Source organism: Narcine bancroftii, chromosome 1, assembly GCF_036971445.1.
Source record: "Narcine bancroftii isolate sNarBan1 chromosome 1, sNarBan1.hap1, whole genome shotgun sequence".
In the NCBI taxonomy this organism is placed as follows: Eukaryota; Metazoa; Chordata; class Chondrichthyes; order Torpediniformes; family Narcinidae; genus Narcine; species Narcine bancroftii.
The window spans coordinates 444,862,715-444,889,316 of NC_091469.1; the positions used below are offsets into that span (position 1 = coordinate 444,862,715).

Genomic DNA, 26,602 nt, shown 5'->3' on the forward strand with positions numbered 1-26,602 from the left:
TTGACATAATTCCCTGAATTCCATGAAGGTCTCATTAATCTCTTTTGGCTCATGTGCGATCCTGCCATTCCCAGTTTGTATCGCATTGATTGTCCTTGAGGCCTGTTTGGTCCTCAGCTGCCAAGAGAGGACTTTATGGGCTCTCTCTCCCAATTCAAATATTTTTGTTTTGTCTGTATTATCTCCTTTTCCATACTATTCATTTGAAGCGTATTGTATTTCAATTTTTTATTTGTTAGAGCCTTATAATGGTCCTCTGATCCTGATTTTTGGAAGTCCTTTTCTAGCCAAGTAATTTCCTGTTTTAATTCACCTGCCTCCTTTTTTTTGCTGTTTTAGTGTATCCAATTATTTGACCTCTCATATATGCTTTGTCGGTATCCCAAAGGAGAAATTAATGTAGAGTATAGGTGCTGTTGGTCTCATACAACATCTATCTGCACTCTTACAAAATTCTGGCTTCTCAAACAGCAATGTATTGACGCTATTTGTATACTGTATCCTGCTTGTCTGGGATTTCTATTGTTGGCATGAGGGGTGAGTGGTCTGAGAGAAGTCTTGCTGTGTTCTCAGTCTCCATGATCCTACCCTCTACATGGCTGAAGCAAAGAAAAAAAATCTAAAGTAGGAATCTTGTTGTTTTGAGTAGAAGGAATAATCCCTCTCCCTCAGATGTTTTTGCTTCCATATATCTATCAAATTCAACTCCTTCATCCAGTCAATGGTAGTCCTCACCTCCTTTGTTTTAGTTAGTTGCTTTGTTGACTTATTTAAGACAGGATCCAGACAAACATTAAAATCTCTCCTGACCAAGATGTTCTTTTCCATCTGTCAATCTCAGGAAAGTGTCCTGTATAAACTTTTAATCATTAAAGTTGCGGGCATATACGTTTACTAAGGTCCAGGATTCTAAATCTATCTGACAATGCACCATTACAAATCTTCCTGTTCTATCTGTAATCACATTCTGCACTCTGACTGGAGCATTCTTCCCTATTAGAAGTCCAACCTCCCTTGCCTTTGAGCCAAATGAGGAGGCTATTACCTGGGCCACCCATCTCCTTTTTAGTTTTTGGTGCTTCCCTCCATTAAATGTGTTTCTTGGTGAAAGGCCAGATTCACTCCATTTTGTTTATATGTACCAAGACCTTTTTCCTCTTCTTCGACCTGTTCAAGCCATTAATATTAAACTAATTTACTTTATATTCTTAACCATTGCTCCAGAGACTCCCAGACGTGTTTTCCCCATACCTCCACCACCCCATATCTACTGCTTGTCCAACATTTTTCCTTCATCCGTCTGCTCCAGCTTGGAAAGGTGAAACAAGAACAAAGACAACAAAACCAAAAAGGACAGACAAGAGAAAAAACTACCTGACAAAAAAAAAGCAAAAACAACACAATACTGCAGTTGGTCTCACACAACATATCTATCTGCGCTCACAAATCCCAACCCATTGCCATATTCCCTTCTTCTATCTCCTCTCATCCTCACCCCCTCCTTCCCTACCCAACCCTGGGTGATTGCTTCTCTCATGCCATTGCCATTTCCTTCCATTATTCGGCCTTTGTGATCCACCCCTCTCCCTTTCATCTTCCTCCCCTACCCCCACCCCAGAGTTCTCCCAGATCCCTTTTTTCTCTTCTTGTTTCACATGCATTTTCTTAAACCAAATATTTACATTAAAATGCTTTACATTTTACATTGGCTGCTTACAGTGTTGTATATTAATCCCCATTTTTACTTTTGCTTTCCTTTTTGTCCCGAGTGCAGGTAATTCTTTGGTGAACTGTTGTGCCCGGGCCTCAGATTCAGAAGGGGTGCCCTCTCCATCTCCACCCTTTCTCCCAGTATATCTTTTCCCAGCACTTCAGGGATCCAGCTCTGAAAGAAGTTCGCAAGGTTTTTCCCCTTGATATCCTCCTTCAGTCCCACTATTTTTATGTTGTTTTTACAGTTATAGTTTTCTAGGGTATCCAATTTTCCCCAGACACGCTCCCTCTCCCTTTCCAGTGCATCCAGTTGGTCTTCTACCCTGTATATCCTGTCCTTCCTTGCTTCCACTTGGTCTTCTTCAACTTCCGTCATTTTCCCTGTTAGAACTGAGAGGACACCTTGTATTTTGTTCAATTTTGTTGCCATGTCTTGGGCTTTTTTGTCTACTGCTTGAAACAGTCTATCTTCCATGAGGCCCAAGGCCTTCAGCACATCCTGCAAGGAGGGCTCCGAACCCTCCTTCCCCCTTTGCCTCACTAGCAAGTCTTTTCCAGGTGTTCTCCTCCATTGCTGCCGTTGCCGCCTCTCTCGCGATCCCCATCCTCGTCGCTCTTGCTGCTAATGCTTGGCCTGATGCTGGACCTTCTTGGGCTTACTGCCTCCTGACTTGACTCCTCTTTCCCACTTCCCAACATCTCTACCCTGCCACTGCTGCTCTCACCAACTTTAGTTCAAAAGTTGTGCTCGGCACGAAAGTGCCCAACCTGACGCTCTTGCTGCGGGTGGGGGAGGGGGGGGGGAAGAGGGGCACCTGAGCCCTCCCCAAGGTGCTTCATGGGGTTCCTGCCATCCATTTGTTGGTCCAGGGCAGTGTTACCTCCTCAGCCCCAGGTCTCTTGCAGGGTGGGCTCCACAGGCTGAGTGACATCTTCCACAGTGGGCCTCGAAGCAGCCCCGCCATTTTCTCCACCAAGAGGGACCTCAACTTGGTCTCCTGGTTCCAGAGCTGATCCTTTGCTGTTGGTGTTGGTGTCTTCCCTTGTCCTCAGTAAGTATTTTGGTATTTTTCTTGGTTCATTTTCCTGTAGATCTAGGAGCTCCTCTCACTCCCCTCACATCACATGACCTCAGTATGGTTGCATTTTACCTGTAATGCGGTGACCAGAGATCAAGGTATATATTTACTCTTCTAGCATTGTCATCATCATATATTCTGTGCCTCATTCTTTTTTAACTACATTTTAAAAAAAAACTTGCAAGGAAAAGATTTACAAGGATGTTGCCTGGACTTCAAGAACTGTGTTTCAGGTTAGAATTTTATTCCTTGGAGTGTAGAAGATTTAGGGGAGATTTGATAGAGGTATTTAAAATTATGAGGGGGAGAGAATAAATGTAGATAGGCTTTTTCAACTGAGTGTAAGTGAGATACAAACCGGAGGTCATGAGTTAAGGATGAAAAGGGAAATGTTTAGGACAGTTTCTTCACACAGAAAGTGGCTTGATTGTGGAATGAGCTGCCAGCTGAAGTGACTGCAGGCTAATTTTTAACATTTAAGAAGAATTTGGACAGATACATGGATGCAAGAGGTATGGAGAGTTATGTACTGGTTGCAGGTCAGTTGAATGCTGGGAAAAAAAATGGTTTAGTGCAAACTAGAAGAGCCAAAGCGACCTGTTTCTGTGCTGTAATGTGCCATCGTTCTAAGGGAATGAGTCCTTCAGCCCACTTTGGCTAGACTGACCATCAGGTACCATTCGTACTAATTCCCATTAATTATCTCTATATTCTACTTAGCTGCATGTCCTTGCAAAGTGGGGGGAGGGGGGGGGGAATCTTTAGAGTATTCAAAGAAAAACCCACACTGTCATAAGGAAAATGTACAAGCTCAATGATAGCAAGATTGGAAGATCTTTCCTCAATCTAACACACTTATGGCATTGTGAAGAAAACACGCAAGTGTCTATATTTACTCAGGAGTTTGCTGAGGTTTTTTTTTATTTAAAATTTAGACATACAGCACAGTGACATCAGAAACCCTGGCAAATTTCTACAAATGTTTGGTGGAAAATGTGCTGATCAACTGTCTGGGATAGGGACATTAATGGTCCTGAGCATAAAGCCCTGAAAATGGTAGTGGACACCGAGCAGGACATCACTGAGGAGGACATCACAGACAAAACCCTCCCCACCATTGAGAAGATTTACAGGGGACACTGCTGTCGGAGAGCAGCAGCAATCATCAAGGATCCACACCACCCAGCACACGTTCTGTTCTTGTATTAGGGAAGAGGTATAGTTGCCACAAGACTCGCACCACCAGGTTCATGAACAGCAGCTACCCCTTCCACCATCAAACTCCTCAATGAAAAGCTCAATCAGGGACTCATTTAAGGACTCTTACTTTATTGACTATTTTTAACTATTCTCTCTGTACTGTATTCTCTCAGTTTGTTTACATGTCTTCGTTTATATTTCTTTATTTGTTTACATGTGCATGTTTTGTGCAGTATTTTGAATTTTGAGTGGTAATTCTGCCTCACCCACAAGAGAAAGAATCTTCGGGTCATATGTGATGTCATGTATGTACTCTGACAATAAATCTCAAATTTAAATCTAGAGGTCAGCATTGAAGCTGGTGCTGCAAGACAGTACGTCCATGCCATTGTGATGCAATTAACATCTATTATTGAATGATCATTCATTTATTCACACATTACAAAGCCCCTATATTTCTTCATACCACTTGTATCCTGCTATATATATTTCTTGATCTTTATTTTGTGTCCTTAAGAAAAGGTACCATAAACATTGCCTGCCTGACAAACAGCATCTGGCTAGCTAACCACAGCTGGCAGATCATCTCTTTAGCAGTCGACGTACAAGAAAAATAAATCAAAGAAAAATCATTTTTGAAGCCTGGAACATCTGCACCTTGCTGGACCCTGGAATGCTGGGGTGGGGATAGATAGCAACAACTGGGATGGAGTCCTTGGGAGACGTGGAGTGGAAAAATCAAACCGTAATGGCCTGCTGCTTCTGAGTAAGTGTGGTAAACCCAATCTGTGCATCATTAACACAATGTTCAGACTTGCAAACAAGTACAAAACAATTTGGATGCATCCTAGGTCCAAACACTGGCACCTACTTGACTGTCATAGTATGCCAGCATGACTTTCAAGACATTGCCATCACCTGGGCCATGAGAGATGCTGAGCGTTGGACAGATCACAGGCTGGTTCGATTGGTTCTCAACCTGCATATAGCCCCTTTACATCGTAAAAAATCAAAGACTGTCAGTATCAATCAATGTCGGCAGACTGCAAGATCCAGGTCAAGTCCAATGTTTTAATGAAAAACTCTACAGCAATTCACCACTTGTGGGAACCAGTTCTGAAAAGTGGAAGCAATTCAAAGATGTTGACATACAGACTGCAACAACTATACTCAGAATGAAAACCTGAGTGCATCACGATTGGTTTGATGAAAACAATAAGACCACTTGAACTGGAGGGGGACCAATGTGCTGGCAAGTAGATTTGCTAGAGCTGTGGGGGTAGGTTTAAACTAGTTTGGCAGGGGGGTGGGGAACAGAGGGTGAGAGCAGTGTCCAGGGAGTATGGCCACCTAGCTAGGAATAAAAAAGATAAGAAAGGTAGGATGGAGATTAGGGTAGAAGGTAAAAAAGAGAATATATGTGAGGGTCATTCTCTGAGATGCATATATTTTAATGCAAGAAGCATAGTGAACAAGGTAGATGAGCTGAGAGCATGGATAGATACTTGGGGTCACGATATTGTGGCAATTAGTGAGACCTGGCTACAGGAGGGGCAGGACTGGCAACTTAATGTTCTGGGATAAATTTGTTTTAGATGTGATAGATCAGGGGGTAAAAAAGGAGGAGGAGTTGCTCTGCTTGTTAGGGAGGACATTACTGCCGTGAGGTGGCAGGATGGTATGGAGGGATCGACCAGTGAGGCTGTTTGGGTGGAATTGAAGGGTGGAGGAGGCAAAAGGGTGCTAATAGGGGTGTATTACAGGCCACCAAATGGGCCAAGGGAATTAGAGGAACAAATTTGTAGGGAGATAATGTATATGTGTGAAAATCATAGGGTAGTGATCATGGGAGATTTTAACTTCCCACACATTGATTGGGATACCCATACGGTTAGAGGGCTGGATGGGCTCGAGTTCGTTAAATGTGTTCAGGATTGTTTTCTAAATCAGTTAGTAGAAGAACCGACTCGGGATGGTGTAATACTGGATCTCTTGTTAGGGAACGAGCTAGGTCAGGTAGCGGACATTAATGTTGGAGAACCAATTGGGTCTAGTGACCATAATTCTGTTAGTTTTTGGGTAGTTTTAAGGAAGAGCAAGGAGAGGCCTAAAGTTGAGGTTCTGGATTGGAAAAGAGCAAATTTCGTAGGAATAAGAAGGGATTTGGGGAGTATTGAGTGGGACAGGATATTTTCAGGTAAGGATGTTAATGAAAAATGGAGGATATTCAAAAAAGAAATTTTGAGGGTACAGAGTAGTTATGTCCCAGTGTGGATCAAAGGAAAGGCTGGAAGTCATAGGGAGGCTTGGTTTTCCAGGAATATTAGAAATTTGGTTAGGAGAAAAAGGGAGGTGTACAAGAGGTATAAAGAGTAGGGAGCTGAGAAGTTGAAGGAGGACTACAAGGAGTGTAGAAGGAATCTTAAGAAAGAAATTAGAAAGGCCAAAAAAAGGCATGAAGAGGCTTTGGCTGACAGAGTAGAAATAAATCCAAAGGGTTTCTATAAGTACATTAAAAGTAAAAGATTAGTGAGAGATAAAATTGGACCCCTTGTAGATAGCGAGGGTAGGCTGAGTGAGAAGTCTGAGGAAATGGGGGAAATTTTGAATGGTTTCTTTGCCTCGGTATTCACTATGGAAAAAAATGTTGAACCAGTTGAAGTAAAGAAAAATAGTGGGGAGGTCATGAAGCATATAAGGATAACCGAGGAGGTAGTGATGGCTGTGTTAAAAAAGATAAAGGTGGATAAATCTCCCGGACCGGACAAAATATTCTCTAGGACACTCAGGGAGGCTAGTGGACAGTTAGTGGGGCCATTAACACAGATATTTAGGATGTCACTGGCCATGGGGGTGGTACCAAAGGATTGGAGGGTGGCGCATGTGGTTCCTCTGTTTAAGAAAGGGTCCAAATGCAAACCTGGGAATTATAGGCCTGTAAGTCTGACGTCTGTGGTGGGCAAGTTGATGGAAAGTGTTCTGAGGGATGCTATTTAGAAATTTTTGGAGGTACAAGGATTGATAGGGAGTAATCAGCATGGTTTTGTCAGGGGTAGATCATGCTTGACAAACCTGATTGAGTTCTTCGAGGGGGTTACAAAAAAGGTTGATGAAGGGAAAGCTGTGGATGTTGTCTATTTGGACTTTAGTAAAGCTTTTGACAAAGTTCCCCACAGGAGGTTAGGAAAAAAGGTGGAGGCATTAGGTATAAATAAGGAGGTAGTGAAATGGATTTAGCAGTGGTTGGATGGAAGGTGTCAGAGAGTAGTGGTAGAAAATTGTTTGTCCAATTGGAGGCCGTTGACTAGTGGCGTTCCTCAGGGTTCGGTCCTGGGTCCACTATTATTTGTTATATATATTAACGATCTGGATGTAGGGGTAGAAAATTGGATAAGCAAGTTTGCGGATGACACAAAGATTGGTGGTGTTGTGGACAGTGAGGTAGATTACCGTAGATTAAAAAGTGATTTAGGAAGGCTGGAGGTGTGGGCTGAAAAATGGGTGATGGAATTTAATACAGAGAAATGTGAGGTGCTGCACTTTGGAAAGGCAAATTTAAATAGGTCATATACATTGAATGGTAGACAATTGAGGAGTGCAAAGCAACAAAGGGATTTAGGAGTTATGGTAAATAGTACCCTCAAGGCTGATACTCAGGTAGATGGTGTGGTGAAGAAGGCATTTGGAATGTTGGCCTTCATAAATCAGAGTATTGAATTCAAGAGAAGGGAGGTTATGATGAAATTGTACAAGGCATTGGTGAGGCCAAATTTGGAGTACTGTGTACAGTTTTGGTCACCAAATTTTAAGAAAGATATAAACAAAATAGAGAGAGTGCAGAGAAGGTTCACGAGAATGTTGACAGGATTTCAGGGTCTGAATTACAGGGAAAGGTTATGCAGACTAGGGCTTTTTTCTCTGGAGCGTAGAAGATTGAGAGGGGACTTGATAGAGGTGTTTAAGATTTTAAAAGGGACAGACAGAGTAAATGTGGATAGGCTTTTTCAATTAAGAAAGGGGGAGATTCAAACTAGAGGACATGGTTTAAGATTGAAGGGAGAAAATTATAAGAGGAACATGAGGGGAAATTTCTTTACGCAGAGGGTGGTGGGGATGTGGAATGAACTTCCGGCAGAAGTGGTCGAGGCGGGATCATTGGTTACATTTAAGGAAAGACTGGATCGTTACATGGATAGGAGGAGACTAGAGGGGTATGGACCGGGTGCTGGTCAGTGGGACTAGGAGGGTGGGGATTTGCTACGGCATGGACTAGTAGGGCCGAACTGGCCTGTTCTGTGCTGTAAGTGGTTATATGGTTATATGGTTATTTCAGCAGCCCTTAGAGCCAAGAACAAGGCCTTTGCAGACTGGCAAAATGACCCATCATCTTTCTCAATGAAAGACAAGTTTAAAAATTTGAAGTCCAAAGTACAGGCAGAACTGCGAGAAATGAACAAGTGGTGGCAGAGAAAAGCTGAGCAGGTGGAATGCTATGCAGATATGCATGCTACCAGAGAGTTCTTAAAACATAGAAACATAGAAAAGAGGAACAGGAGTAGGCCATTTGGCCCTTCAAGCCTACACTGCCATTCAATATGATCATGGCTGATCAGTACCCAGTTCCTGTCTTTTCCCCATACCCCCGTATCCCCTTAATCACAAGGGCCAAATCTAACCTACTCTTAAATGTTGACAAGGAACTGGCCTCAACTACTTCCTGTGGCAAAGAATTCCACAGATCCACCACCCTCTGAGAGAAGAAATTTTTCCTCATCTCAGGCCTAAAAAAACTTCCCCCTTATCCTTAAACTGTGACCCCTGGTTCTAGTTTTTCCCAGCATTGGAAAAACCTTCCTGCGTCTAGTCTATCTAAACCCTTAAGAATTTTGTTTTTTTAAGATCCCCTTTCATTCTTCTAAATTCCAGAGAATACAAGCCTAGTCTATCCAACCTTTCTTCATATGCGAGTCCTTCCATCCCCTGTATCAGCTTAGTGAACTCCCTCTGCACCCTCTTCAAGGCAAGGATCTCCTTTCTCAGATAAGGAGACCAAGACTGTACTCCAGGTGTGGTCTCACCAAGGCCCTGTACAGCTGCAGCAGGATCTCCCTACTCCTGCACTCAAATCCTCTCACTATGAATGCCAACCTATCATTTGCCCTCCTCACTGCCTGCTGCACCTGCACGCCCACTTTCAACGACTGATGCACAGTAACACCCAAGTCTCTCTTCATCTCCCCTTTTCCTAAACAGAATCCATCTAGATAATAGTCCTCTTTCCTGTTCTTATCTCCAAAGTGGATAACCTTGCATTTATCCACATTATATTGCATCTGCCACGTCTTGGCCCACTCTCCTAACTTGTCCAAATCACTCTGCACCCTCCTAGTGTCCTCAACACAGCCAACCCCACTACTCAACTTTGTGTTGTCTGCAAATTTTGAGATATTGCTATCTATTCCCACATCTAAGTTGTTGATACTGTAATTGTAAAATAGTCACTAATAAATCCAACAGGAAATTAAGCTAAAACTCTGCTGCTTGTGCATGATGCACATACTTCTATTCCTTGCATGGTCATGCTTCTGTCTGGAAGTCTCTTAAATGCTACCAGAATCAGAATTTATTGTCATGAACAAGTTACAAAATTCAGTGTTTTGCAGCAGCATCAGAGGGTAAACATTCATATAAACCACCTCACAACAATCAATAAACAAAAATAGTGCATGAAAAGTAAGGCAGTGTCTTTGGTTTATTGATCATTTAGGAATCTGATGCAGTGGGGAAGAAGTGTCCTTGTGCCGCTGATTGGTTGTCTTTAGGTTTCTGTATCTTTTTCCCCCGATGGTGGCAGAGTGAAGAGGACATGAGCTGGATGGTGGGAGTCTTTGAGGATAGGGGCTGCTTTTTTAAGACCTTGTCTCTTGTAGATGTGCTTGATGAAGTGAAGTCTGGTGCCTGTGATGCTGCAGGCTGAGTCGACAACCCTCTGGAGTTTATTCTTGTCCTGAGAGTTGGTGCCTTCATACCAAACAGTGATGCAACCAGCCAGAATGCTCACCATGGGACACCTGCAAAAGGTTTTGAGACTCTTCAGTGGCGTACAGAATCTTCTCAAACACCTCAAAATATAGCCGCTGGCGAGCCTTCATGATTGCATCAACATGGAGGCTTCAGGACAGATCCTCGGAGATGTTGACATCCAGGAATTTGAAGTTCTTGATCCTCTCCAATATTGAGTTCTTGATGTGGACTGGGTTCTGTTACTCTGACTTCCTTCTGAAGTCCATAATCATCTTGATTTTGCTAACATTGAGCACAAGGTTGTTAGTGTTATACCACTCAACTATTGTATCTGCTTCCACTACTGCACCTGGTAGCCTGTTCCAGACATTTACTGCTGTGTTGTGTGTGTGTGTGTGTGTGTGAGAGAGAGAGAGAGAGGGGGGGAGGAGAGGTAAATTGCCCCATGTATTTCCTTTAATTCATCCCCACTTTAAATTTAAGTGGATGGATATGTATCCTGTGCAAGCAGCAGGTTTAGTTTAATTTAGGCAGTGTTTGGCGTGGTTGTGGACTGAAGGTTCTGTGTTCCAATAATCGGGCATTATATCTCTACTTTGTCCGACTACGTTTGTACTCCTTCACTTTTTCACCTGACTTGCGAATTAAAAAAAAGGGTTAAAGATTTTTTTTGTTGAATGGGTGAAAATATGTGCTATTCTTTGTTGTGCTAATATGACACATTTAAAAGGTGGGTTTAACTTACACTTTTGATCTAATTGCTAATTACTATAATTGGAGAATGAACATCTTCTTTGCGGGTGTTATTGGAAGCAATTTCCATGGATGATTGATTGTGGATTGTATCCACTCACTTTTGCTCTTGATATGGAGAGCTGGCAATGCAACTGATTTCAGGATGAATTAGTTTATTGTCATGTACACAAAATATGTATTTCCTTGTTTACCTTGTAAAAGTACACAGATGTGCCATTAATCCAGATCCACTATCAAGATTAGAAAGAGAAAACAAAATAAAGTCCTTCAGAAATGTAGAGTATCCATAGATCCTGCCACCACTTGTGATGCTGATAGCATCTGTGCCCCTGTAACTTCTGTAACCTCATGGCCTCTTGTCTAGTCCCACAGTGAGCTTGAGGCTTCCAAGTCACCATCTGACGCCCTTTGGGATTCATGGTTGTCACCTCCACCTTCATGTATCCTGGAAACAATACCTGATTTTTCCCAAAGCTGGTCACCAGCAGTCAATGGCCTGGTGCGAGTTCTTCCTTCTGCTACCAAGCCATTGTTCCATTTACCACACTGCAGAGTATTCTCCCAGTCTTCTCCTTGGTGGAAGTGTTGAGGTGTTCTCCCACTTTGGTGCCCTGTGCTGGTCTGCTACCATGAAGCCTGTGCAACTCTTAAAGATCATGGTTGGTGAAATGTAGGTGTAGCCATCTTGGGTGGTAAATGCCTCATTCTGCTTCTATGTTGCATGGGTGCCAAACTCCTTGGATTTTTTTTTTTAAATTGTCAACCCGTTCAACAGGCAGTTTATGTCTGCACGCGGATGTTGGGTGGTTCAGGTGGGCAGTGGCTCCTTGTGGGGGAGCTGAAAGACCATGATTCTGATATGATGCATGTGCAAGTAGAGTAACTCCACAATTTGTGTGAAGTGTATGAAGAATTTCCAGAGTAAATCTTGATAGTGTTAAAATTTGAGTGTTTGAGTCAGTCCACATATGTTTCAAAGGTTCTATTCAAACCTTCATCAGCGAATGAACAATCTTTAGCAGATTAATCAATTTCTTCATTTCTGATCAATTGTTTGCTTTTTTAATAGATTTAGCATTAGGGGCATATCGCAAAACACCATACAACTTTGTTGATGATTGCTTGTGGAACATTTAAATGGCAACTATCTTCCTTGTTGCTAGTGGAAACTGTGTGACATGTGGGCAATACCATTCTTTCATCTTGATACCCCATTATCTCTGTAATGAACAAAAGGCTGGAGAGGGCACAAGCAGGTCAGTTAGCATCCATGAAGAGAAATGGTCAGTCAACATTTCTTTGGGACCCTTTATCAAGACTCTCTTTTGTAACTGAAGGTTACAGTTTACAAATAAAAAGTTAATCTCTCTTTGCATCTGGTTCCTTGACTTCCTCATCAGCAGACCCTAATCAGTGGGAATTGGCTACATTATCTCCTTGCTGATGATCAATACAGGTCACCTTAAGGGTCTGTGCTTCATTCCCTATCTACTCATGATTGCTTAGATCCATTGGGATCTCTTCTGGGGAAGACGGGACCTATACAGGAGGGATGGTTTACACCTGAATGCAAAGGGGGCCAATATACTGGCAGTTAGGTTTAATAAAGCTGTCGGAGCTGATTTAAACTAATTTGGCAGGGGGAAGGGAACAGGACTGATAGGGAAGTAGATAGGAGAGAGAATATAGGGGTGGTTCCGATAGACGCTGAAACAATAAGGAAGCTAAAAGTGATAGGAGAATAAGAACGAATGCACCAAGAACCAAGGTGGAGGGAGAAAGGAGGTATGGCATCAAGGTATTGTGTATGAATGCAAGGAGTGTAAGAAATAAAATGGATGAGCTTGAGGCGCAAATGACGATGGGAGGTTATGACATTGTCGGAATAACGGAGACATGGCTGCGGGAAGGGCAGGATTGGGAAATAAATGTTCCAGGGTACACGTCCTTTGGAAAGGACAGAAAGTTAAGAAGAGGAGGTGGGGTAGCTCTGTTGGTAAGAAATGAGATTCAGGCATTTGAAAGGAAGGACATTGAAACAGGTGAGGTAGAGTCTGTTTGGATTGAATTAAGAAATTGCAAGGGCAAGAGGAATATAATGGGGGTCATTTACAGGCCTCCGAAAAGTAGCTCAGATATCGGTAGTAGTATAAATCAGGAATTAAGAGTGGCATGTCAAAGCGGTAGCAATACGGTAGTTATGGGGGACTTCAACATGAAGGTGGACTGGGATAATCAGACGGGGGCAGGAACACAAGAGAGTGAGTTTATAGAATGTCTACGAGATACTTTCTTGGAACAGCTAGTGGAGGAACCTACCAGGGGGAAGTCGATTCTGAACTGGGTGCTGTGCAGCGACGCAGACTTAATAAGTGTCCTTGATGTAGGGGAGCCATTAGGGAATAGTGACCATGGTATGGTTACTTTTAAGCTGCAATTAGAAAGGGAAATGGAAAGGAAGTCGGAAGCATCTGTACTTCAGTTAAATAAAGGGAATTTTGCAGCTATGAGGGAGGAGCTATCCAAAATAAAATGGGAAGATACACTAGCTGGGAGGACAACTGGGGAAAAATGGCAGGTTTTTATGGACATTTTTCACAGGATTCAGGACAAATTTATTCCAAAGTGGAGGAAAGGCTCTAGGAGATGCAAATGGCAGCCCTGGCTAACTAAGGAAATCAAGTGCATTATCAAGTCCAAAGGGAGTAATTATAAGATAGCGAAGCGGAGTGGGAAATTAGAGGATTGGGAAACCTTCAAAGAACATCAGAGGGTAACTAAGAAAGCCATAAGAGACGGGAAAATGAAGTATGAGAGGAAATTAGCAGTTAATATTGCGGAGGATAGCAAAAGCTTTTTTAAGTATGTGAAGAGGAAGAAATTGGTTCGGTCTAAAATTGGCCCTTTGAAAATGGGCAAGGGTGAAATTATTACCGGAAACAAGGAGATGGCAGAGGAATTTAACAAATACTTTGCAACTGTCTTCACCAAGGAGGATATAGGTTATAGTCAGTTAGGGGGTAGTGGTCATGCGGTACCAAGAGACTTAGGGAACTTTACTGGGGAGGTAGGGGATCTAATGGATATCCGGATCCAGAAGCAGGAGGTTATGAGTAAATTGTTGGGACTGAGGGCTGATAAATCCCCAGGGCTTGATGGGCTGCATCCTAGGGTGCTTAAAGAGGTGGGTATGGAAATTGTGGAGGCACTGGTCGACATTTTCCAAAGTTCCATAGATTCCAGGGAGGTCCCTGGGGATTGGAGAGTGGCTGATGTGGTGCCGCTTTTTAAGAAAGGAGGGAGGGAGAAAACGGGAAATTATAGACCGGTTAGCCTGACATCAGTGGTGGGGAAGATATTGGAGTCCATCATAAAAGGAGAAATAGCAGAACACTTAGTCAGTAATAATAGTATAAGGGCTAGTCAGCATGGATTCCTTAAGGGTAAGTCATGCTTGACTAACCTGGAATTTGAGGATGTGACAAAGAGGGTGGACTCGGGAGAGCCAGTGGATGTGGTGTATTTGGACTTCCAGAAGGCCTTTGATAAGGTACCGCATGGGAGTCTAGTGGGCAAGATCAGGGAGCATGGTATTGGAGGTAAGGTGCTGACATGGATAGGAAATTGGTTAAGAGATAGGAAACAAAGGGTTGGAGTAAATGGGTCTTTTTCAGAATGGCAGGATGTGACGAGTGGAGTGCCTTAGGGATCGGTGTTGGGTCCTCATTTGTTTGTAATTTATGTTAATGATTTGGATGAGGGGATTATAAATAACATGAGCAAATTTGCAGATGACACTAAACTGGGTGGCGGTGTGGGGTGTGAGGAGGATGTAAGGAAAATGCAGAGGGACTTGGACAGGCTGGAGGAGTGGGCGGCTAAATGGAAGATGAATTTCAATGTGAACAAATGTGAGGTTATTCATTTTGGGGGAAGTAATAGGAAAGCTGAGTATTATTTAAATGGAGACAAGCTAGGGAGTGGGGAAGTGCAAATGGATCTGGGTGTACTTGTTCACCGGTCACTGAAGGCTAGCATGCAGGTTCAGAAAGCTGTGAAGAAGGCAAATGGAATGTTGGCTTTCATAAAGAGGGGATTGGAGTATAGGAACAGAGACGCCCTTCTGCAGTTATACAGGGCCCTGGTGAGACCCCACCTGGAGTATTGCGTCCAGTTCTGGTCTCCAAACTTGAGGAAGGACATACTAGCTATAGAGGGTGTGCAGCGCAGATTTACAAGGTTAGTTCCAGGGATGGCAGGGTTGTCATATGCAGCAAGGCTAGAAAAACTGGACTTGTATCCATTGGAGTTTAGAAGGATGAGGGGGGACATGATTGAGGTATACAAAATCATCAGGGGGATAGACAAGGTGAAGTCTGATTACTTGTTCCCAATGATGGGGGAGACGAGGACTAGAGGGCATAGTTTAAGAATACAGGGTAGGCCCTTTAGGACGGAGATGAGAAAGCATTTTTTTACCCAGAGAAGTGTGAATCTGTGGAATGCTCTGCCACAGAGGGTGGTAGAGGCAGATTTGCTGACTATGTTCAAAAGAGAGTTAGATAAGACTCTTGTGGGTAACGGAGTTAAAGGTTATGGGGATAAGGCTGGAAAGGGGTACTGATGGTAATGATCAGCCATGATTTAAAATGGCGGTGCTGGCCCGACAGGCCAAATGGCCTACTCCAGCTCCTATTGTCTATTGTCTAGCCAAGTTTTACTCCAGCACAAAGTATAAAAACACTGACAGTGCCACTCTTTATTGAGTAATAGTTAACCATATAACAGTTTATGGCATGGAAACAGGCCATCTCAGCCCCACAAGTCCACGCCGGTTCACTCAAACACCTCCACTAGCTCCCCCCACCTATTCTCTGCCCATAATCCTCTAACCCCCTCTTATCCATGTATATATTCGGCCTCCTCTTAAATGAAAGAATTGACTCTGCCTCAACTATTTCCTCTGAAAGATTATTCCATTCAGTCACCACTCTTAGTGAAGAAGCATCCTCTAACGTTTCTCCTAAACTTTTGCCCTCTTACCCTCAACTTGTGTCCTCTTGTTTCAACCTCCCCTTCACAGGGGGAAGAGTCTACTTGCATCTAGTCTACTTGCATTCCCTTCATAATTTTAAACACCTCCATCAAATCCCCTCTCAACCATCTACGTTCTAATAAATAAAGTCCTAATTTCTTCAATCTTTCTCTGTACTCTAGGTATTTTAAGCCAGACAACATCCTGGTAAATCTTCTCTGCACCCTCTCCACCTTATCTATATCCATCCGATAATTTGGAGACCAGAACTAAACACAGTACTCCAATCCTGGCCTCATCAACGCCTTAAACAGTGGCAGCATCACTTCCCAGCTCCTATACTCTATGCTATGATTTATGAAGGCCAGCATACCAAATGTCTTCTTAACCACCCTGTCAACATTAGAATCCACCATCAAGGAATGCTGCACCATAACTCCAAGATCTCTTTGTTCTTATACATTCCACAATGTCCTCCCCTTTACTACATGTCCTATTTTGATTATTTTTTAGTGAAGTGAAGCACCTTACACTTCTCTACATTAAATTCCATCTGCCATCTCTCAGCGCAACTCTCCAGACAAACCAAATAGTTCTGTAATCCCTGAAAACCTTCCTCACTATCCACCATTCCCCCTATTTTCGTATTATCTGCGTATTTACTTACCCAATTAACCACCCCATCATCTAAAATCATTAATATAAATTATGAACAACAGGGGACCTAGCACCGATCCTTGAGGTACTCTGCTTGTCTCATGCTTCCATCCTGACAGACAGTTGTCCACCATGACCCTCTGCTATCTCTCCTCCAGGCACCTCTGAACCCATCTTACTATTTCTCTCTTAATCCCTAGTGACTGAACCTTCCTTACTAACCTTTCATGTGGAACCTTATCAAAAGCTTTGCTAAAATCCAGAAAGACTACATCAACGGCCTTACCCTCATCCACCTTTCTTGTCACTTCTTCGAAAGACTCAACAAGGTTCGTCAAACATGACTACCCCTTCACAAACCCATGCTGGGTGCTCCTGATCAATCCCTACTTATCTATTTATACACACCATCTCTAAGAATACCCTCCATAACTTTCCCTACCACCAAAGTCAAGCTTACAGGCCTTTACTAACTTGGCTGACACCTCGAGCCTTTTTTTAAACAACAGAACTACATTAGCAACCCTCCAATACCGCAGCACCACACCCTCCTCCAGTGATTGTTGAAAAATCACTGACAGTGCCTCCGCTATTTGCTCTCTGACCTCCCTTAACGTCCTGGGGAAAATTCCATCAGGTCCAGGAGACTTACCCACTTTTACTGACCCTAGAAGCTCCAAAACCCTCTTTACTAATCCCTATCTTTTCCATAACTAAGCCATTTGCCTCACTTATCTCACATAGTCTAATGTCCTTTTCCTTTGTGAACACAGATGAGAAAAAAATTGTTTCAATATCTCTCCCATCTGATACAGTTCCTCGCACAGTTCACCGCTCTAATTTTCCAGTAGTCCTATTCTATCCTTAACCCTCCTTTTAGTATTCACATATCTGTAAAAACCCTCAGGATTCACTTTTACCTTATCAGCTATTGACACCACCTTTTTGCCTTTCTAATTTCCTTCTTCAGCTTTTTTCTGCAATCTATGTAATAATCACTACATCTTATCCATTTTTTTTGCTGCTTAAATTTAGTAAATGCCACCCTCTTATCCAACTTCCTTATTTTTCCAGAAAACCACAATTCACTTAGGCTTTTGGCCCTGCCTTTCGATCTGACTGGCACATAAAGATCCTGTATTCTCAATATCTCTTTAAATACCCTCCAAATCTCCTCTACATCCTTTCCAGAAAAAAGATCAGCCCATATAATTTTTTGCAAATCCCTTCTCATTTCTTCAAATCTAGCCTTCCCCCACTCGAAGACCTTCAACCTCGGACCTGACTTAACATTCTCCATATTTGTTGAAGGTAATGGACCCATGATCACTGGATCCAAAGTTCTCACCAATACACACTTCCGTCATGTTCCCTAACAATAGATCTAACACTGCCTTCCTTCGAGTATGCACTTCAACATACTGCTGTGAAAAACAATCCAGAACACATTGTACAAAGACTGCCCTCTCACTGATTGTGTTTCCCAATCAATGTTAGGAAAATTGAAATCCTCAAGTCTCACACCTCTATTTCTACTACACATCTCAGCTATTTCCCTGCACATTTGCTCTTCTAGTTCCCTATCCTCTTTTGGTGGCCTATAATATACCCCTATATTTGTAGCCTCATCTTTATTTTTTAGTTCAACCCACAGAGCCTTGTGTGATGAGTCCTCCAGTCTATCTTGCTTCAGCACTGCTGTAATATCTTCCCTGACAAGCAATGTCACACCTTCCCCTCGTTCCCTGCCAATTCTGTCACGTCTAAAGCAGCGAAATCCTAGAATATTTAGCTGCCAGTTACAACCCTTTCTTCAACCATGTCTCACAAATTGCTATCACATCATAATGCCACATGTCAATCCACACCATTAATTCATCCACCTTGTTTACTACATTCCTTGCATTGAAGTAAATGCATCTCAGAGATCTTCCACATTTAACTTTCTGCCTCTCACCCTCTCTACAATTGTTACTATGGCCACTATTTATTTCCTGCTGCTGTTCCACCTCCAGATTGTGTGAAAAAGCCTTTTTTCTTTGCCTAAAGACTCTGTTCTTATTATCCTCCCTGACATGAACCCTTGTCCCCAACCGTACTAGTTTAAAGCCCTAGCAAACGCCCCTGCCAGGTGAGTCAGAATGTAGGGTAGAGATCAAGTATCTGCTTGTGATACCAGAATAACAATCTTGCTCTCAATGATCTTGTTGTGGATTATCGGAAGGTGAGGCTGAGGGATCATTCACCGTCTTCATTGGTGAGATGGTGGTAGAGATGCTTAGGAATTTCAGCTTCCTGGGCGTACTCCTATCAGAGAACCTGTGCTGGACCTACCACATTGAGGAAACTCTCGAATCTCAGTGGGTATACTGTGGAAAGTATACTGGTTGCATCAAGGCATTGTTTGGGAATATGAATACACAGGAATGCAGAAGACTGCAGTAAGTAACAAACCTATCCATTTTCATCATAGGTACCAACTTGAAGATGCATGAGGTGCTGCCTCAAGATGGCAGCAGCATCATAAAGGATCACCATCACATTGTTCACTATCTCTTCTCACTGCTACCTTTAGGCAGAAGCCTGAAGTCTGGCAACCCAAGATTTAAGAACTGTCTTGAATCTCCCTCAACTACCCTAACCATTAAGGGAATTGGTAACGATTGAAATAGGTATTGTATCCTTGGGAAGACATTCATTTTAATGCAATTTACCCTCCCTATCAATGTTGGTGGCAATTCTTTCCAATGTTCTAAGTCATCCTGCAATTTCTTCATTAATGGCTGATAATTTAATTTGTCTAGATTGCCTAAATTATTAGCTAATCTAATTCCAAGGATCTGATTAGTTGTGTTTGCCATTTAAATGGTGATTCTTTTTTAAACTCTGTGCAATCCGCATTATTCATTGGCAATGCTTCACATTTATTTGCGTTGATCTTGTACCCCGATATTTCTCCATATTCCTTCAATTTCTTATGTAGTTCTTTTATTGATATTTCTGGTTCTGTTAAGTATACTATGATGTCATCTGCAAATAAAATGATTTTATATTCCTTCTCCTTTATTTTTATCGCTTTTATTTTATTTTCTGTTCTTATCAGTTCTGCCAATGGTTCTATTGCTAAAGCGAACAGTGAGGGAGATAGTGGACATCCCTGCCTAGTTGACCTACTTAGTTTAAATTGGTTCGATACATATCCATTTACTGTCACCTTCGCCAAAGGTCCCTTATATAATGCTTTAATCCAATTAATATATTTTTCTGATAGGTTGAACCTCTGTAATACTTTGAATAAATAATTCCATTCTACCCTGTCAAAGGCTTTTTCTGCGTCTCAAGGAATAGCCACTGTTGGTATCTTATTTCCTTGAACTGCATGGATTAAATTAATGAACTTGCAGACATTATCCGCTGTTCGTCTTTTCTTAATAAATCCAGTTTGATCTTGTTTTACTATTTTTGGTACACAGTCGGCCAATCTGTTTGCTAATAGTTTTGCTATTATCTTATAATCTGAATTAAGTAGAGATATTGGTCTATATGATGCTGGTGTTAGTGGATCCTTCCCCGTCTTTGGTATTACTGTACTTAACAGAGAAATTCTTCAATGAACTAAAGAGAATAATAAGGAAATTCTTATGGAAAGGGGGGGAAACTGAGGATAGCACTAGATAAATTAACAGAGTGGTACAAACAAGGTGGTTTGCAGCTACCAAACTTTAAAAATTATTATAGAGCAGCACAATTAAGGTATCTATCAGATTTTTATCAGACAAGGGAAAATCCAGATTGGACCAAGATAGAGCTAGTTAAAATAGGGGAGAAGGTACCAGAACATATACTTTATAAGTGGGATGAAAAACTTTTGCAATATAGAAGTTCACCAGTACTGCATCATTTACTCAATATATGGAAGAAGATTCACGTAGAAAGGAAAAAAACAAATTACGAACTACTAAAATTATTATTGACGCAAAATCAACTAATCCCTTTCACAATAGATAACCTTTCCTTTAGAGAATGGGAGAGAAAAGGAATTAAAAGAATAGAAAATTGTTTTTGGGAAATAATTTATTAACATTTGAACAAATGAAGTACAAATATGGAATAAACTCATGGAACAATGTATGCATACCATCAATTGGAAGCCTACTTAAAGGACAAATTGGGAAGCAGACTGAAATTACCAGAAGGAAGCAGCTTTGAATATGTGATTACAGAAACAATGATAATAAAAAGATTTATAACAAACATGTACATCAAGCTGTAAGAGAAGGAAAATGATGAAATAAGCTATAAACCCAAACAAAAGTGGGAAAAAGATTTAAACACAAGGATAAAAAATGAAATATGGGAAAAGTTATGCTCTGGAACAATGAAGAATATAATAAACATGAGGTTATGCATGATACAATATAATTGGTCACACAGGCTATATATCATGCCCCAAAAGTTAAATAAATGGGATCCAACATTGTCAGATAGATGTTTTTGCTGTAAGAAGGAAATGGGAACAACAGTACATGAAATTTGGGCATATGAGAAAGTGAAAAAGTTTTGGGAAGATCTAAATCAGGTATTAAATAAAATCACAAAAAGCAACATACCAAAAAATCCAGAGATCTTTCTTCTAAATAATATAAGAAATAAAGAATTAGGCCTCAAACTGGATGAAGCGCAAAAAAGATTTATTACGATAGCCTTGCCTGTAGCAAAAAAAATGTATGTCAACTTGGAAATCAGAAGAATGCCTGAGAGTACATAGAAATGAATAAATGTATTCCATTGGAAAAAATACATATAATTAAAAAAATAAAGTCACAATATTTGAACAAATTTGGGAACCGTACATGGAACACAACAGAGAGGGTTTGCCTCGGACCTCCACCCCCTAAAATGATAAAATGATAAGACAAAATGACCTGATCCAGTGTGTAAAAGTAGATGACACAATTTTCTTGTTTATTTTCATTGTGCGATGACATTGTTTAATGGTTTTATTGTATTGTATTATGTTGAACGTTTAATGGGTTTGGAGTGGGGAGGGAAGGTAGAGGGGGGAAGGGGAGAAAATGCCACTGTGTACATTTAAGAGGGAAATGTTTGTATGTATTTTGATTGATATGGTTCATAGTGTGAAAAATATTTTAAAAAAATTACCCTAACCATAAACTGGTCCAGAAATGAATCACAAAATTCAGTACACAATGCTCCAGGATCATCAAAGATCTGACTGTGATATTTATCATTGAGCACATTGCAGGTTTCCTGAATTTTCAGAAGCCTCTTTTAATTTTCTTGTTGTAAGATTTGGTAGTTAATAATATTGGAATTGAAAATCTAAACTCTTTATTTTGAAATATTGAACAATTTTTAGACATGTGTCACTTTTCTAAGAGATTATGTTTGAGGAAATTGGTATTTTATTTAATTATCTGTTTTATCATGAAGATTTTGTCATGTTTTTGAATCAAGATGTTTAGCATTTTTTATTGTGGTTTTTATCTCGTTTATTTGGGGTTTTTTTGTTCTAAATCAGTAATATGGTTTGGGATTTTTATATTATTGGTTGCAGTTCACGTTGCAAGTTGTTGAACTTGGAGTACTTTAAGAGCCTTCAGTAATTCAGAATTAATCTTATTCTGAAACAAAACAAAGTACTACAAGAACTAGTTAATCAGCATCTGGAAAGGGAAACCAATTAATGTTTTGTGTCAGTAACCCTTCACCATTGACCAAAAATATAAACTGAATTCTCTTTCCATAGATGCTGCTGGGCTGGCTGAGTTCTTGCAGTTCTTTTTGTTTTAATATCTGATGTCAGCATGTTCAGTTTTCCTTTCTATTTTGATCAAATTATGACCAGGACAATAATTTGTTAATCAAGTTAATTTTTAACTTGCCAATAAAATAAATTATAGATCTGCAATAACATTTTGTAATACCTACAGGTGATAATCAATATATCAAGACAAGTAATCAGTACTTACTAATGTTTCTCTTCCCCCTTTTTTTCAGTGAACAATTGGAATCACATCATGTGGATTACTGCCTGTTTCATTGAGTGATTTTTGAGATGGCTGAGAAAGACCGAAAACCAGATATACCGATTATTCCAGGGCAGGGGTATATTGAGGTTGAATATGATTATGAGTATGAGGCAAAAGACAGGAAAATTTCAATAAAACCAGGTGAAAGATATATTTTATTGAAGAAGACAAATGATGATTGGTGGCAGGTTAAGAAAGATGATAGTCCGAAACCTTTTTATCTTCCAGCACAGTATGTTAAAGAACTACCTCGTAAGGCATTGATGCCACCAGTGAAACGTGTACCCAGTTCTGTTAAAGCCAAATCTGCTAGTTTAGGTGCAGATGCCAAGCTACAGCAGGTATCCAATGAAAATATTTCCAAACCACTAGATTATATGAGCTCTTTCAAATCCTCAATGGGACAATTACAAATGAAGACGTCATCAGAGAACCAGACTACTAATCTGAACATCAGCCAAACCCAGAGTGAGGACCATGTGCAAGGAATAGCCCCCTTGCTTACTGGAATCCAAAATAGTGCCAAAGTTAGTAACCAGAATCAAGGACATGGTGAAAGTGAACCACAGTATTCAAGAATTACAGATCCAAACCGAATTCTGGGCCAATCCCAGGATTTTGATGAAATGGATCATGAACATTCATCTGAATGGACTTCAGAGAGTTCAGAAAAGCATCACCAAGATTCTGAATCCGGAGATGAGTATAGTAGCAGTTCCACAGAGCAGCTGCAGGTAGGAAAATTTTAGGAATCTTCGTTTTTGAAACCAGGAGAAACGCTTTGTTTCTAATTGATTTGAAAGTTTAACATTTTCTGGTTTCTTGTGTAATTTCTGCTGAGGTAACTTTTCTGTCTGATTAATTAAGAGAAGGGCTATTTTCTGTATTTTGAATGCAAAATTGATGTACTGTCTTAACTTTTTAAAATGGCTACAATTATTAAAAGTACAATTACTAATTCAGTTTGTCTTTTGAAACTGGGTTCTTCAAACTAGAAGAAAATTATATTCAAAAATTCCTAAAATATAGTGTTTGCCAGAAAAGCAAAAAAAAATCTGGGGTTAAAAAAATTTTGCTGATTTCTGATGTTGCCTCACTGTTATTGGACTGCAAGAATAGGTTCCATTACAAATGTCTGCAGACACTATGGTTGTAATTTAATGCACAAAACTCAGCAGGTGGTCTGAATTAAAAATAAATGTGGGGGTGGAACACAAGCCAATAGGGAAGAGGTCATTGGTGGATATGGATGGGTGGGCAAAAGAAAAAAAAGCTAAGAAGTTAATAAACGAGGAAGTGATAGCTCTCTGAATGGAGATGAAAGGGTGTGGGGAGCTGAATGAAAGGAGACAAAGGGATAGAGTAAGAGAGAGAGAGATGGAAGATGCCTAACTGGAAAAGAAGTTGATATTAATACCATCTGGTTGAGAGAGCCGAGGCTGAACATAAGGTGTTGTTTCTCCAATCTGGGGGTGTCCTTGGTTTGTCAGTGTATGAGGCTATGGACAGACATATCTGTGTGGGAATGGGGCGAAGAATTAAAATGGTTTGCTACAGGAGGTCCCTGCTATTGCAGTGGTCAGAGCAAAGGTGCTCAGTAGAATGATCTCCCTCTCTGTCTCCAGTCTCTCCAATGGAGAGGATACTATAACGGAAGTACTGGATGACCCCTGCAGATTCACAAATGAAGTATTGCTTTTCTTGGGAGGATTAATTAGGGCCTTGAAAGGTGAAAAAACACACAAATGCTGGAGAAACTCAGTCGATCAAACAGTACCTTTATGTAGCAAAGGCAAATATACATCACCAACGTTTCGGGCTTGAGCCCTTCATCAAGGTGCCTTGAATGGTGGTGAGGGAGGAGGTGTGACCTCAAGTGCAGTATCTCTTGCAGTCATCAGCAATAGGTACCAAGAGTACCAAGTTGATTAATGGGACGGATGAGTGGATGAAGGAATCATGGATTGAGCGATCATTGTGGAAGAAGGCGAGGAAAAGATGTGGCTGGTGGTGGGATGATATTGTAGATGTTGGAAATTGTGGAGGACAGCTAATATGTTGGATAATGTCTTCTTGATTAGCCAGGGCTTCAAAGATTATGGGGCAAAGCCAGTCAGTGGGGCTGAGTAAGAAAATAGATTAGCTCATGATTAAATGGTGGGGCAGACTTGATGGGCTGAATAGCCTATTTCTGCTCCTATATCATTTGTCTTATGGGATGCAGAGGCCCGTGGGGTAGTAGGTGAGGACATGGGGAATCCTGTCCTCGTTGCATCTAGGGGTGGAGGGGGCCAGGGCAGATGTGGACAAAATAGCGGAGATGCATATAAGAGCAGTGTTGATGGCAGAAGAGGGAAGCCACATTTTTTGTAGGAGGAGGAAAAATCAGATGCTCTAGAATGGAAGACTGTTCTGAGAGCAGATGTGACAGATACTGAAGAATTGAGAGAAAGGAATGAAATACTTAGAGGGGACAGGTATGGAGGTGTGGTCAAGGTAACTGTTGGAGTTGATAGGTTTGTAGTAAATGTTTGAAGAGAGTCTGTCTCCTGAGATGGAGACGCAGATTAAGGGAAAAGTGTTGCCAGAAATGCACTGTGAATTTGAGGTCGGGGTGAAAGCAGCAAGTTGGATAAAGTTGATGATCTTAATGGATGGTGCACCAATGTAGTAGTCAATGTAGTGGAGGAAGAGTTGAGGAGCTTTGCCTATGTAGGCTTGTAGCATGGATTGCTCCACACAGCTAACAAAAAGCCAGCCGTAGCAGGAACCTATGCTGTCAATATATTTTTCAATGGTTTGTGAAAACCAAAGATTAAGTAATATAGGGTCTGTGGTTCAATAATTTTATTTTAATTGATTTTGTTAAATATAGTTCTGTGATCTTAAAATTAGACTATAGTGTTGATTTATTTTAGACAAGAATTTGCTTAAAATTTCAAAGAAAGTTGGAAGTCATTAGGTTGATGAAGATATAAGTGCATATTGGAATACGTTTCCTGTTTGTGTTTTTAGAGCTGATACTGCCACTTCTACAGAAGATTGGAAAAAAAAATCAGAGTTGTGTATAAGTTGTTAGGTTGAAATGACTGAATATATCAAGTTCCATTTTAATTGTATAGCAATCTATTTAGCATGCTGGATTTGTTTTCTGCATTTGTTTGTAGTGACTAAGACACATTTTGATAAGTGAATGTCTTGGACCATCATTGTTTGGCATATTCTGTGATTGCTTCATTTTGTGATGAAAAGTGTTAAGCCATTTCTTTGTTTTGCAAACAAAATTGCCATTAACTACATATATCATTAGCTTGAAGGATTAATGCAATTCTTTCAGTTTTTTTCCTTAAATTACTTGTGGCAAGAATGCCACAATTAAAGTATTTTAATTAAATTTTTTAAAAAATTGATATTTACTTTATGTACAATTGAACAGGACAGTTATATATTGTATTGTAAAATTCAAAAGAATAAAGAAACAAAAAAAACTTGTAATTCAGAACCCCTTTGACTAAGCAAGGTTAAAAACCACCAAGTAGGAATCAAGTGACAACAACCTGAAGATGGACAGCACAGCACCACACCAAAGCTTCAGAACAACCCAAATTCTTCAGGTTATGAAAATATTTCATAAATGGGACCCACGTCTTTTAGAAGATGATATTTGAATCTTAAATGGCATACTAATTTTTTCTAAACTTAAGACATGATGTCACTTAACCATGTGTGTTTGTAGGTGGAGTGTTGTCTTTCCATTTAATCAAAATTGCACAGTGAAGTAAAAGATGAAATTCAGTTTTGAGTTGGAGTCAGTAAAACATCATCCATCATCTTGAAATGACCTGAATAGAGCAGTTAAAAGGCAAGGTTCTAATTTGAACTTGAGAATTACTGATAATGTTTGAAAGATACCTTTCAAAAATTTTTCTAAACTAGGGCAACTAAAGAAACATCATCAATTTTACATTTGTCTCTGAGAGGAATTATATCAGAATAAAAATTAGACAATTTAACTTTAGACATGTGCACTCTGTCCTGATTAATTATATGATTCTTGACAACCATGTTTGAACCCATATTTAACC

The 26,602-nt window shown here is 40.6% G+C and overlaps 1 protein-coding gene across 7 annotated transcripts in view; it reads left to right on the forward strand.

The window, feature by feature from the left end:
- Positions 1 to 26,602, forward strand: part of arhgap12b (Rho GTPase activating protein 12b) — a 174,337-nt gene that overhangs the window by 11,143 nt on the left and 136,592 nt on the right. For 5 of the 7 annotated variants that reach the window (XM_069914461.1, XM_069914458.1, XM_069914462.1 and 2 more), the window contains exon 2: positions 22,486 to 23,251. In XM_069914461.1, the coding sequence (XP_069770562.1) occupies positions 22,544 to 23,251 (708 nt within the window). In that variant the 5' untranslated portion in view covers positions 22,486 to 22,543. Of the gene's footprint in view, positions 1 to 4,479; positions 4,759 to 19,038; positions 19,137 to 22,485; positions 23,252 to 26,602 lie in introns of those variants that run through there. The other 2 variants (XM_069914459.1, XM_069914460.1) reach the window with 2 other exon arrangements.